This window comes from Misgurnus anguillicaudatus, chromosome 8 (genome assembly GCF_027580225.2).
Source record: "Misgurnus anguillicaudatus chromosome 8, ASM2758022v2, whole genome shotgun sequence".
NCBI lineage: Eukaryota > Metazoa > Chordata > Actinopteri > Cypriniformes > Cobitidae > Misgurnus > Misgurnus anguillicaudatus.
Genome location: NC_073344.2, coordinates 29,641,470 through 29,656,160, shown reverse-complemented (window position 1 = coordinate 29,656,160; position 14,691 = coordinate 29,641,470). Strand labels below are relative to the sequence as shown.

General features: G+C 37.5%; 1 protein-coding gene across 1 annotated transcript in view; it reads left to right on the top strand.

Moving 5' to 3' along the window:
• The window catches only part of col28a2b (collagen, type XXVIII, alpha 2b), a 38,507-nt gene that overhangs the window by 7,948 nt on the left and 15,868 nt on the right, over positions 1 to 14,691 (top strand). The window contains exons 4-15 of the mRNA XM_073870683.1: positions 3,489 to 3,509; positions 3,617 to 3,676; positions 5,053 to 5,106; positions 5,191 to 5,235; positions 5,315 to 5,341; positions 6,983 to 7,027; positions 7,107 to 7,153; positions 7,239 to 7,290; positions 10,360 to 10,428; positions 10,514 to 10,582; positions 10,697 to 10,765; positions 11,351 to 11,419. Coding sequence (XP_073726784.1) covers positions 3,489 to 3,509; positions 3,617 to 3,676; positions 5,053 to 5,106; positions 5,191 to 5,235; positions 5,315 to 5,341; positions 6,983 to 7,027; positions 7,107 to 7,153; positions 7,239 to 7,290; positions 10,360 to 10,428; positions 10,514 to 10,582; positions 10,697 to 10,765; positions 11,351 to 11,419 — 627 coding nt within the window. The remainder of the gene's footprint in view (positions 1 to 3,488; positions 3,510 to 3,616; positions 3,677 to 5,052; positions 5,107 to 5,190; positions 5,236 to 5,314; positions 5,342 to 6,982; positions 7,028 to 7,106; positions 7,154 to 7,238; positions 7,291 to 10,359; positions 10,429 to 10,513; positions 10,583 to 10,696; positions 10,766 to 11,350; positions 11,420 to 14,691) is intronic.

The following is a 14,691-nucleotide window of genomic DNA, read 5'->3' as shown; positions in this document are numbered from 1 at the left end:
TGTAGGTTTGAGCAAAAATAGGTCATTGAAATTTGGCTTTCATTATGATGTCATAAGGATATCTTATTAGAATAATACCGCCCCCTTTATCTGCACTATCCAACCACAGCACTGCTATTTAGTGCAGAGAGAAAGAGAGAGAAAAGAAGAACTTGACAGCACAATTGAGTTTCAATTACAACAAACCACCATCATTGTGATCAGTGTTTGCACTTCATCCGCTCATTTGCATTTTAAAAAACACACCCAAAACGACGCATTTTTGCTCAAACCTACAAAGTGGCAATGCTAACATTTTCATGATATGACCCCTTTAAAGCCTTTAAAACCCTTTTTCTTTTAGTCATGGAAGTAAAAAAGAAGGCTTTTAATTGCTTTAAATGTATGGCTATCCAATATCATCAAAAAATAATTTACAAGTATGTAAGAAAAGGTTTGTACTGTAAAAATACTTTATTTGTTACAAACAGGAGATAAAGAATTTACAAGCGGCTCTCTGCAAGGTTCAGCACTTGGACAGCATCAGTTTTTTAAGCAAAGAGTTTTTTTAAGCATTACTTAAAAATGTTTCTCATCTCACCATATCCACAGGTACAGAGTCATTATATACAATAAATCTGTGAGGTAGCATTAAAAAAAACAGATGCATTTGATTAAAGCAAAGCATTTATTTACTTGGCTGCAGGTGAAGCAGCTCTTTACATCTTCTAACGTCTCATAATTAGTCCTCATTTATGTCCAAGACTTAATAATAATCTTTTACATTCAATCCTTTAATCTTTCATATTTAAAAGTGTTTTTGTGCTGCTGCGCATTCATGTATGTGTTAAGCAAACCCGCGTTGTCGTCCCGTTTAGGCGCATACAGTATTACTAATGCGCTCTTTAAATAACAAAAAATATATTGCGCCATTGACTTTAGACTTTAGACCAGGTTTTTGTTGGTCAATGGCGTAGTCTATTTTAGTTGCCTCAAAATAGCAACGCGCCAACAATGCGCCTGAACACACCTCGTTTTCAGACCAGAACGCCCATGGGCGCAAAAGGGGGCGCAAATGCATTTGCTATTTAAACAACGCGGTGCTAAACGTGAAAATTATAATTGCGCTGGGTGGAAACTAGCAAAAGACACTTGCGGCGCACAGTGCGCTGCATTGCGCCGGGTGTGAGAGAGAGCCCAAGATCTTTTAAGGAGTTTGACTAAAATCCCATTTAAAAAACATTGACCAAGGACTCCTCAGTACATGTAACAAATTAAGACTAGATTTAGATACCTTTATGATAGTTACATTACAAAGATATTAAAATAATAATTTTAGTTTGTGGGTATGTTATGCTTCTCATTTAATCAAGTTTAAATTTTTTATAAATGCATTTCTGTTTTATGCCTAATTTTGCATTCAAACTATATTTGAAGGACCCCCAATAATGCCACCACAGACCCCAAGGGTCCCCACTGTATAGATCTATAGTTACTTCTGAGGCTACAGTTGTTTCATGATTGTATCTGATCCCTATATGATTTTATTAGAAATTCCTTGACAGTTCCATATAACCTTTCCAAAATGTTCAGTAGTGTTTCCAGCCGAAAGGCCGTAGACAGGAATGCTGAATCTCAGCAGGTCTGGAGTGTAATGATATGCTGTCTGGTGATGTAAGTGACCTTTCTATGTTTCACACCACAGAGCATCTGCACAAAATCAGCAAACGTTTATGACCTGGTGCTGGCAACCTCTTGAATCTGTTTTTGGGAACAGTGGTTGTTCATTGACGGTTTGTTCGATCAAAGCTTTAAGGTGATTTGACTGTGGATACAGGTGCTTGACACAGAGACAAGAAAAGCACAATCAAGTCGTTAAATCGAAGGCCAGCAATATGATTTAATCACATCTGCTCATTAACCCTCTCTTTATACATCTGTTTATCGTTTACACTTATTACTCAAGGCGCAACCTTCCAATCTTTCTGATGAAGCAAATACGGAAATGACTTAAACTGCAATTCATCGACTGGCCACTAGAGGCTCCAAAAGGGAGTCAATTCCCATGGACCTCCATGTTAAAATGCCCAACTTTACAGCAGAAAATAATGTGTTTACAGCCTGGTACAAAAAGTGTTATTGGTCTAAATAGCTAATTTTGCCCCTCATGACAATACTTATTTTTTTGTAATTCATCCGTTTAAATTATATTAAGCATTAAAGTTCTTCGGTTATCCGCGAGTGATGCGTGGTGACGCATGGCCAAGATGGCGACGGCAGGAACTGTCTACTTTAAGCTTCAAAAAAGCTCTTCACAAACCTATGAGTGACATCCCGGACACTACGTCCATATTTATTTACAGTCTATGGTAATACAGGGCACTCTAAAATGCTTGATTCTGATTAGCCAGTCGCGACATGCATGTTAGGTAATACAAATTTTGAAGAATCCTGATACTTCCAGCCTGGATTTATTTGATCCATTTTTTATCAAATAAATGCATGCTTAGACTTCTTTCAAAAACACAGAACACAGCCGTGTAATAAGCGGGATAATGTACAGGCAGCCGATTGTTTACATCCGCTTCTCGACAGGTCCTGATCACACTGTCGGGTCTTATTTCTGCGATAACAATACATTATCCCTTACATTATCTTACTGCTAGTTACAAATGAAATAAAAAAAATCCGGTGCCATCATGTCACATCTGTTTGTGTGGTTTAAAGTCAAGCTTGTAGTGAAATTTCCTTTGTTATGGTTTCCTGTGATCTCTAGGGCAGTGGTTCTCAAACTTTTTCTGCGTGCGGCCCCCCTTGTGTACGGTGCATTTCTTCGCGGCCCCCCCAAAGAAAATGTATGAGTTTTAAAACTCAACTTTTGATTAAACAAAACATATTAAATGATACGAAGTAGTGGTGTTGGTTAGTAGTCTTATTTTTTTTAGGTTCAATTGCACAGAATTCATGATAAATTTATTTTATAAAATGTCATAAAACTGGGGCCCCCCTGGCACCATCTCACGGCCCCGGCCCCCAGTTTGAGAACCACTGCTCTAGGGTGTCTTAGGGTGCATCTGTCATCATATAAGTGAAATGTTTTTGGGAATGTTGTATGGTTGTTTCTTTGAAACTTGAAGATCCATCATTGGATGGGGTTACCAAATATGCTGACTTTTTCATCAATATTTTTGACATGCAGCCTCTTATAGAAAGAAACAAATGTTTGCGCAACAAAATATTTGTTTTTTTAAGCAAGAATGAAGACAAATAGAGAGTTTGCTTTCCTACTCATGTCAAGGCCGCGACCTTCAAAGACCAAGTACTCGCCTTTTGAGGTCGCAGCCCTTGAATTAGGACACCATCCTTTTTTCATGTTTGCATGTAACAGTGGCTTCATTTGTGATTGATTTGAAATATCAATTGTTTATTTATAAGATTTGTGTAAATTTTCTTTGTTCTTCTACATTTTTATTGTACAGTAAATCTCCCTTTTCCCATTTTCTTTCTAGACCGAGGTGGCGAATGAAGTGGTAAGTTTTTATTAAGCAACTTTAAGGTGAGATTATTAGGTGAGATCATTTAACAGGGACCATGTCTATTGTCTAAATCTCATATGTGTTTTTGTGTATTTAAACAGTGTTCAATTTCCAAAAACTGCACATGTGAGAAAGGAGAGAAAGGAACCAGTGGATCCGCTGTAAGTGCTCCACATTTATCAAAACTCTTCAATCACATACGATAGATTTATACTTGTGCTAATATTTGTGACCCTGGACCACAAAACCAGTCATAAGTCGCCAGGGTATAAATATTGTAGCAATTGCCAACAATATATTGCATGGGTCAAAATTGTCACATTTTTATGCCAAAAATCATATTAAGTAAAAATCATGTTACATAAAGATATTTTGTAAATTTCCTACCGTAAATATATTAAAACTGTAAAAAACGGTTTGGCAAGATGAAAAATTATTTTTTTAAACTAGTTTTAAAAGCATGCATCAGGTTTATTTAAATGCACAGTGAATTTATGTAAATAAAAATACATTTGCACCATTTTTATGAAAGTTAAGACTGAATGGACCTGAAAATGTCAAATGGGGTAACTGCCAAAGATGAGAAATATTAAACATTTTATCCACCATAATTTATTTGTTATTTCTAAATGTAAAATTTAATGTGTTTTTGTAATATTTGTCCTGACATATAATGAAAACAGCTCTGTTTTCTGAACAATCTTTGACAAATGATGTAAAAATGTATGTAAAAAAATCATATTACACTAAACCAGATGATTATATTTTATTCCACATTTTTTTATGAATATACTTGTTACACCAATTGACAAATTCTAACAAACCATACATCAATGGATAGCTTTTTTATTTAGTTTACAAGCAAACTGACCCTTAATGACACGATATGTCACCCATATGATTTTTTACCTGTGATTGAAACGAAACAACTGCAGGCAATAGGAAATAATCTCAAAGATGGATGCATAAGAGAGAGATGGAAACTATGCACCGATACAAAAACATCTGTGCCGAAATCGTTATTCGATTACTTAGAAAATCTGCTCTGCTCATCGGCTGTTTTTAAATAATAATATAAAAATGCTTTTATCTGCCGATACTGATTATTACGGAGCCCCTAAGGGGACATGGAGAAAAAATTAAATAAAGTTTAGTTTCGCATGTGCACATGAAACTATCGTGTGCGCACGTGAAACTATTGAGTTTAGTTTCGCGTGCGTACGTGAATCTATCGCATCCGCACGTGAAAGCGAATGTTTCATGTGTGCACGCAAAACTAAACTTTAAAAAAAAAAATCTGCACATAAAGGTTTCGCGTGAGCACATGAAACTAAACTTTAGAATGTCAGTTTAGTTGCACGGTAGATTATAGGCCAATACATCTGTCCATTCCTAATGGAAATGTTTTGGTACCCACCAAGTCACTTCAGCAAAGGTGTTTTTCTGTTTATTCCATGTTGATGTAATAATGTTTATAATAATCCTTATGAAGCTATTAGTTTGTATGTCATAGTTTTTTTCCACCATTGGACTGCAGGGTAAGAAGGGTCGGCCTGGTGAAGATGGAAGTCCAGGAGCCAAAGGACAAAAGGTCAAAGTTATCTTGAATGACCTCTTACTGTATGTGAATCAAATATTTTTTCACATTGCCTAAAACAGGATGGGCTTCTTGCAGGGGGAGAGCGGGTCCAGTGGTTTTCCTGGACGAGACGGTACAGAGGTGATCATCTCAGTCCTAAACATGACTGATTCTTATCCGCTTGTGTTTATCTCATTATGTGTTCTCTATTGATCATCAGGGGAAACCTGGTTACAAAGGAGAGAAGGTATTCAACCTTATAATTGTTAGAACACAAATATTATTGCATTATTATTATGTGCAAGTGATCTTTATTTGAAGAGTTTGGTTCCAAAACGCAATAAATCCATTTTGACAAATTCGGTAAAAACCTGTTTTCTATAACAAGAAAGTGACAAGATGAAAACCACTATTTTCTGTTACAAACTTTCACATAGCATCTTTAGGTTATAAAAACATAAAAATTCAAATCCATAACTTGATTTTCAAAGATTTATTATAAAAACGAATTATTTTTTCCACAGAATGCAATAAATCCATGACAGTTTTTGTTTCAAAATGCTCGAAATCTATTAATTCAATGTCCAAATGTGCATTCATCTTTGCCATTTTATATTCATTTAGTTGAACAGTTGAACATACTGACAAAAAAATAAACATTAATGTCATTAATCAAAATACTTACTTTGTCATATTAAGATCACTGTCATATTGCTGCGGTTATACTTGACGTCGTCGCTTAGCATTTTTCACAGCGATCAGCTGTAAAATGTTTTGGTCCTGCTCGATTGACTTTGAGTAAAATAATGTAAAGTTTTTCATAAGATCCTCTGGGGTCAATGTGTTAGCATGAGAAGCTTGATGTTGTCGGGAGAACAAGCACCCGAGTGCCTCTCGCGTAAATTATTAGATGTTGATGGCGTTTCTTTCCCGTCACAGAAAACCATCACAGGTTTATCAATGCAATTAAAGTATTATTTTGTTTTGTTTGTTGATCACTAAGTACAAAGTAGATGAGGAAAACTAGGATTCCGTGTACTCAACGCGCCGCACCATTGTTTGTTTACATTGCTTGAATGGTGGGCTGTAATTTCTGGAATGGATTTATTGCGTTCTGTAAAAAAGGAGGATTGGCGTTTATCGCATTTTGGGAAAAAAGGGAGAAAATATGACAGAATAACACGGCAGATATTGGATTTTGCGTAAAATTAAGAATTGACTTTTAACTACTGACCTGATATAATACTGATTTTGGCAGTAACTCATTTTTTTCAAAAATGGCGTTTATCGCGTTTTGGAACCAAACTCTTCATTTGTATTTAAAAGGGCACATATTATGACCATTTGTACAAGATGTAATAAAAGTCTCAGGTGTGCCCAGAATTTGTCTGTGAAGTTTTAGCTCAAAATATTTCACAGATCATTTATTATAGCATGTCCAAAATGCCCCGCAAATTTGCATCCGAGCTATTTTGATGTGTGTACCTTTAAATGCAAATGAGCTACAGCTCCTCACTCCCTTACCAACACACAGTAAGCGCTTTCAGTAAAAAAAGATCTGACTCCTGTGAATACAGTCTGAGACAATAGTATATTTAGCAACATTAGGCTTAGAGTAAAATTAACCAGTCAGTCAATGGCCATGGGTGGAGCTTTATCAGTGTGATGTCATATTAACAAGAGAATCAAAACGGCATGTCTTTGGTTTAATGGGGATTAAAAAAAAAAAACGATTTTTTCATTGTAAGCTTGTTGTGTTTTGCCAACACACATTTATGTCCAAACGTGAATTTTGCATAATATGTGCCCTTTAATGTTGTGCTGACTTCATATACATTGATATCTGTGTCTCTGAACTATGTGATGTGCGTGTGGTTTTGCTTTAAAGGGTGAGAGAGGAGAATGTGGACCACCAGGAATTAAAGGAGACAGAGTCAGTGAGACTTTATCTACTGTATCTTCATAGATAATAACCTGCTACACGCTGTCTGATAATGTCTGATTCTTTACAGGGTCCTGAGGGTCCTGTTGGCAACAGAGGAAGTCGAGGAATGCAGGGATGTCTTGATAATACTTACAATGCATTTGTGACAAAATATGCATTTTACCTGTTACCCTGGTTAAATGCTAATTTCCTTGCAGGGTTTGCCTGGACCTAATGGGGACGGCGGTCCTGAGGGTCCTCCTGGCAATAAAGTGAGTATAATTTGGCAATGAATTTTGGGGGGAAAATAGCAGATAGCATGTGGAAGAGTAAAATAAGTGGGACAGATTCATAACGGTGAACTTTGCTTCCGATTCTTATAAAAGTCTAAAAAAAATTATATTGTTAGTGGATTTACATGCATTTATGAGTAACAAAAACAAAACAATAGATAAAACAATCTGGAGGGTTACTTTTTATATAGTATACTCAAAAGCCTGTTGATTTTATTTTATTACATACATAAAAGAAGCTGAGCTAATAAAAAATGTGTAATAAATAAATACTGAGGCTTCTAATAGAATGTGCTTTGGCGGGCAACTCGCAGACTGTGTGGGCAACCTGGTGCCCGCGGGCAACATGTTTAAGACCACTGCTCTAGATCTTCTTTATCAGTGAAGAAAGGCATTAATGTACTTCTACACCAAGCTTAATTATTATTCTGGAATGTTCTCTTGATCGTGTTTAAGCTGAACAACAGATGTCTGAACTTGCTCTTGCACATGCATGTGACGCGTAAAGAGTTTCACCTTATGGGTTTGAATACAGTAATAGCAGTCTTTAATTCATTATGACTGACATGAGCCATGCATTTTGTAAGACCCTTTGTGCATGTGCCCAATGAAGGAATGCAGACAGACCTGCGCCTAAGGCATGATATACAGTACAGTTATCTATCATCATGAAATGATTTTATGTGTAAATGCTTTCATTATTTAGGTGCTTCTAGAGGTCTTTTTGGGTCCATGATATGTCCCAGGCATAACTTGACACGAATTGCTTCTTACCTGAACCTGCACTGCATAAATACATTTTTTTTAGGGAAAAACTGAGGGGCAATCCTCTCTGATGAAGCCAATACGGAAGTGACTTAAGCTGCAATTCATCGACTGGCCACTAGAGGCTCCAAAAGGGGGTCAGTGATGTGCGGGTTGATCCAAAATGAGCGGGTGCCTGCAGTCACACGCGGTTACGAATCATCCAAAAATATTTTTAATGATGTTCAGGTCGCGGTTGGTCGGGTCGTTTGAAATAAAGATGCCAATAAACCATTTAAACAATTACTACATTAAAAAATGCGGGCCAGGAAGCAGGTTGGTACAATATTTTTTTTTGCAGTCTTAGTTGCAGCCGGGTTAGTTGAAAACCTTAGTCGGGTGCGGGTTGTTTATACACTGACCCACGCATCACTGAAGGGAGTCAATCTCCATAGACCCCCATGTTAAAATGCCCAACTTTACAGCAGAAAATAATATGTTTACAACCTGGTACAAAAATTTATTTTGGTTATATACTGTAGCTAATTTTGCCCTTAATGACAACTGTGAGGGGGGTGAATTTTTTTTTTAATTTATCCGTTTAAATTATATTAAATCTTAAAGTTCTGCATAATTAAGGGTGTGGCCACTTGAGTGATGGGTGAACTCCCACTGATGTCACTACCGCCGAGCTAGGCGGGCAAGGTTTAAACACCAGCCACCTACGTCTCACCTCTTAACCAATTTGCGCGGCGAAGATGGCGAAAGCAGGCTCCGTCAATTATTTGCTTCAAAGATGCTCTTCACAAACCTATGGGTGATGTCACGAACACTACGTCCATATTTTTTACAGTCTATGAGAAAAACCCAACTCGATAAAATTAGTCTCCTGACCCAACAGCAATTTCTTTTGAACCCATTTTTGCCAGCACAAAAAAAATCTTCTTGGTAACACACAGTGTCATGCAGCGGATGGCATTTTCTGATGGATCCAACAGCTAAAAGATTGTTTCCTGCCGTCTCCATCTTCGCCGCACGTCACCACGCATTATTCACTGATAACCGAAAATTGGTAAAGAGGCGGGACGTGGGTGAAGCTGAGGTGGCTGGTTTGTGAAACCATGCCTGCCTAACTCGACAGTAGTGCAGCAGTGGCAGTTAACCCGTCACTCAAGTGGCCACGCCCTTAATTATGCAAAACTTTACGGCTAAATATTATCATTTTAAATGGATGAGTTACACCCCCCCACAGCCGCGGGGAGTATACTTGGAAAGCTGCGCGGACGTGTGCGAGCGCGAGCCGGACGCGTAAAAAAGGTATACCCCGGCCTTATGTTGGCTTTATCAGAGAGACCGGTTGCTCCTTGGTCACGAAGTGCTGAAATGTCAATCACTCGACTGTAGCATCATTACTGGCGTAATCGTAAAAAATATTTGTTATTTGACCGATCATAATTCCGAGGCCACTTATATCCGACCCGTGTCCGAGGCACTCGTCAATGTTTTATACCCAAACAAGCTTGGGTCTTGGGTTGGACCTCAGGTTTTTGGATCCAATTAGACCTCTAGTTACTTCACAGACAATTCTATTCATAGTGTCACAATAACATTTGTGTTACATATTTTGCTAAAGAATTAGTTCATCATTTATAGTTTCTGAAAAGTAGAACATCTGAATGGTTGTGTAAATTTATTTACCGTAACTAAATAAATTACCATTCATGCAACAAAACTATTCAAAAATATTAAAACTATGTGATTTAAAGGGATAGTTTACTTTAAAATGAAAATTCTGTCATCATTTACTCCTCCTCATGTTGTTCTAAACTTGTATGAATTTATTTTTTCTGATGAACACAAAAGAAGATATTTTGATAAATTAGTTACGCACACAGCTGATTTTAACCATTGACTTCCATAGTAGGAATAAAAAAAATATGATGGAATTTAATGGGTGCTTACCAACATTTCCAAATATTTTCTTCATCATTTATCACAATACTTCCAAAATATTTTTTCCTACTATGGAATTCAATGGTCACTATCTGCTATGTGTTTACCATAATTTGTGTTCATTAGAAAATAAATTCATACAGGTTTAAAACAACATGAGGATGAGTAAATGATGACAGAATTTTTATTTTAAAGTGATATATCCCTTTAATTAACCTTTTTTTGTGAGCGTCAAACTCACCCGTCTGAACCACCAACAGGGTTTCATGCTGGGAAAAAGACATCTTGAGCACAATTCACACATAAATATTGGACCTGTTATCATTATTCTGAATGTTTATGGTTTTATAGGGGGAGAGAGGCTTTCCTGGACCACCGGGAATTCAGGGTGAGACTGGAATTGGCCTTCCTGGACCAAAGGTAGACTTTAATTTTCAGTGAAATAAGGAACCTTTTGTATGTATAACTGATTATAAATGCTTTCCTTTGTGTTTTTAATTTGTAGGGTGATGTGGGGTTGCAAGGCAGAATGGGTCCACCTGGTTCTCCTGGGATCGGCGAGCCAGGCCTACCGGTACCAAATGTCAATGCGATCATGCTCAGAATAAGGGCTGCATGACTTAGCTGACCAGTTGGTTAAACATAACCTGGTGTGTTACTAAGCTTGCATTGGTCTGTGCTTTTAAAGGGTATACAGGGGCCTCAGGGTTTGCCAGGAGAGAAAGGACATCCAGGAGAAGGTTTCCCAGGGCCAAAGGTACACACATCACACGTTTTATTGTTTTCATCACTCAGTGCGGGTGTGTTTTAAAATGCCGAGTATATGAGTCATTTCAAAGCTGTGTTAACATTCAGTGTGTAAAATGTGTTGTCTTGAATTCATGGATTATATTACAAACTCTTTGAAGTCTGAATAAATCATCTGATATTTTGCATATGCCTGGGCTACAAAACAGTTGTTGGACCTTGATCAAATCTTACTGTTTTTGTCTCTACAGTATAACTAAGAAGTGCACAGCATGTCATTTACTTGTATGTATTTGGAAGACACATCTAAACGATGTCTGCTTCATTAATATCATCAGTATTTCTTTCTTGGAAAGAAAAAATCCTGTAGATTTATATCAAGGGACTGCAATATCATAAAGATTTTAGGGTGAAAACAAGCCAGAGCACCTTAATAAACAAACAAAAAAAATGTCATAAAAACAACATAACATGCACCACTGTATCTATTTTTACAACCCACCCCGTGACCATACTAGACATTGAAATGTAAATGTAAACAGGCTTTATTTCAGCCTAAAATACCCAGGTTTAATGTATTTTTTGTGTTTGACAGGGTGAGAGGGGCCTGGAGGGCTCGAAGGGACCCAGAGGGCCAGTAGGTCCAGGTATTAAAGGAGATAAGGTAAAACATACAGCACATCGTGAGCTTGTTCAGAGCATTCATGCTGATTTCCATTTGATAGCAATAATTGAAATGTTGCATGAATAAAAGTTTCGTTTTCTTGGAAAATAAATTATATCAGTGTTTCCACTACATGCATTCTGCCGTGGCGGGCCCCCACGCCAAAACATTCCCGTCTTAAACTCAACATTTCACGGGATAAAGGTTGTAGCTGTATCCCATCTAGCCAAGACCACTGTTTCATCCTAATCCTAACTCCAAATCTAATCCTAAACCAAAGAGTATAGAAGCCCAAGAGGCGAAACTCAATAGAACGCTCCATAGCAACAGTTGCCCCCATGACGTGACGGCGCGGCCGCCATTATGGACTGAAAACTGAAGGAAAACGCCGAAAAATAATGAGAGTCAATGGCACTGAACCAACTTAACATAACAAAAACTTGGCATAACTTCTTTTTTTTTCTGGTCGTCATATTTAAATACGAAAACAACGTGGTTATGCATGGCCCAATTATCCTTAGGAAAATAGTATTTTGGGACAAAATATTACTATAAAAGTACGATAAGACTACCACAGAAACACCACAGCGGCTCCAGGATACCATAGAGGCATTACAGAACATAACATACTTCTGTGATGTTCTAATACCTCTATAACATTCCAAAGCCGCTACAGCACTTCCACAGTAGTCTTATCGTACTTCTATAGTATGTCCCAAATTACTATAGTATTCCTATAAGATTACGATACTATTTTGTCCAAAAATACTATAAGATTCGTTTTCGTAAGGGTATGTCCCCCACCGAATCGGCTTCATTAGCCTACCACTTACGGTTTGCAAAGATACAATTATAAAATTACTGCAAACCTTTAATCTATCAATATTTATGTTCTATTATGCATTTTCCTTGTTATATGAATAACAGAAATTCATGAAATAATATATAGGCAGACACACAGTAATAAGATATTTATTCAAATGTTGATTTTGAAATGAGTGAACATCACCATATATGATTTGGAAAAATAAATAAATAAAATTATAAATGAACATTTCTTAAGAGTTAATCTTTTACATAGAATATCACAAAAATATTAACAAGTTTCTGGTGGACTGATAATTTTTGCAATTCATTGCAGAACACTGCTTGCGTTTTAACCACTTGCTCATCTTCACAGTTGTGAGGCGCGCTAACGATTTCAGCAGCTTACAGTCCATAATGGCGGCCGTGGCTCCGCAGCACCATCTACAGACTGTTACCCATAACACAACAGAGTTTCGCCTCTTGGGCTTCTATACTCTTTGCCTAAACTTTTTAGAGTTCGCTGTATCCCTTCTAGACAAAACCCACAGCTGCTGCTACTCTTGCTACTCTGTCTTAAATAAAGAAATAAAGTCATTCATGGATTCGCGTTGTTCACTTATTTATAAATACATTTTCTAAAATATCATAATTTCCCCTAGGGGTTTACTTTCATTCACAAGTAGCATTAAAGGAACAGTATGTAAGAAATTTATATCAAATAATCATAAAATGGCCCTTATATGTCACTAAACATTAAGAAATCATTTTCATTTCAAATACTTATATCACTGACAACAGTGGTCTGGCCAGAATATTGTCATTTAAAAAGTGGAGTTGCAGCCCTCAACGGATGTTTATGTTGTCTTTTTTTGTATTGGCCACCAGTTGTGTGTGATTGCAGTACCAGTTTTAGCCACAAGTTTTGTGGTTGCAATACCAGTTTTGGACACAATCCTACATACTGTTCCTTTAAAGGACAAGTTGGGTATTTTACACCCAAAGCCCTGCTTTCAGACCGCCCACGATGAAATAGAACGGCTTTGACCGAAACCCCGACACCTGCGGCTGCCCCGAGAATTTTTGGGTGTTTGTGTTTCAGCTCCTAGCCTCCTACCTTTACAATGGGTTTAATGGTGCACTGGAACAATCCTTCCTAAAATGCATTAAACTTTCGTTTACAAAGACGTGAAACTCACCGAGTGGTCAGGGGTGTTCAATGATATGCCAACAGCTGTTTTAGCATTCGTTGTTAACTTGTGGACCTATTTTTCCAAACGCCCCACACTCGTATATTCTTCCGCTTAGAGCTTGAATAATAAACACTCCAGCCCATGTGGTGGCGCTAATCCGCCATTGCCAATTGCAAGAATAGAAACAAAGTTCCCGGCGCGGAGTAATACCGTACCTCACAGCACAACTAATATAAGTCAATGGAGTTGGCAAAAACTACGATAAAACCTGTTGGAATGCGTATTTTGCAGCGATTTTTGTGTGAGCATATCAGTGAACACCCCTGACCACTCGGTGAGTTTCACGTCTTTGTAAACGAAAGTTTAATGCATTTTAGGAAGGATTGTTCCAGTGCACCATTAAACCCATTCTGTGTAACCGCATATGTCGAAATTTCTGTCAAAATCGTTCTATTTCATCATAAACAATCTGAAAATAGGGCTTTAAGTGTAAAATACCGAACTTGTCCTTTAAATCAACAAAACATGATCATGTCTCTGTTTGGAGAAAAAAGTTAAAAGAAATAAGCCTACTTGAAATATGTTTTACTTAAATAATTTGCAGAATTTACAGTTTGGAATGTTGTTTTACTTTTATCTGTATTACCATTAATATTACCAGTAATTTAAGGTGCGTTTGCAGCACGCTGAAGGTGTTTTTTGTAAAGAGCAGCTCCTATGGTGGTTAAATAGCTATTCTATTTTGACTTATTTAAGGGAAACTTTGACACTGAAAAGTTTTAACAACCTAACCTAAATAGAAAAGGACATTAATGTTTATATAATTGTAATGGTAATGAAATTACCTCCCTGGGACGTAACATTGCCAGTAAGTTATGAAATTATTATATAAGTAGTATGAATGTTGTACGTACCTGGAACCTACTTGGTTATCTTATGACGTTAGGAGACCGTACTGGCTACGTAATGATAGAGGGCACCTGTCCTGGCGACGTTGTTCCTGAAGGGCACCTGTCCTGCATATTTTAGTTCACATCCAGAACCGACACGCGCAGAACCGACACTCAGAAAACTGACACTCGGAAAACCGACACCCTGAGAACCGATACATGCAGAACAAACAAGCAAAGAACCGACACATGCAGAACTAATACGCATTTCTGACATGTATAAAATCGACATGCCCAAAACTGACAAGCAAGGGAACTGAAACCCTGGGAACCGACACGCGCAGAACCGGCACACGGAGAACAGACACAGAGAACCGACATGCTG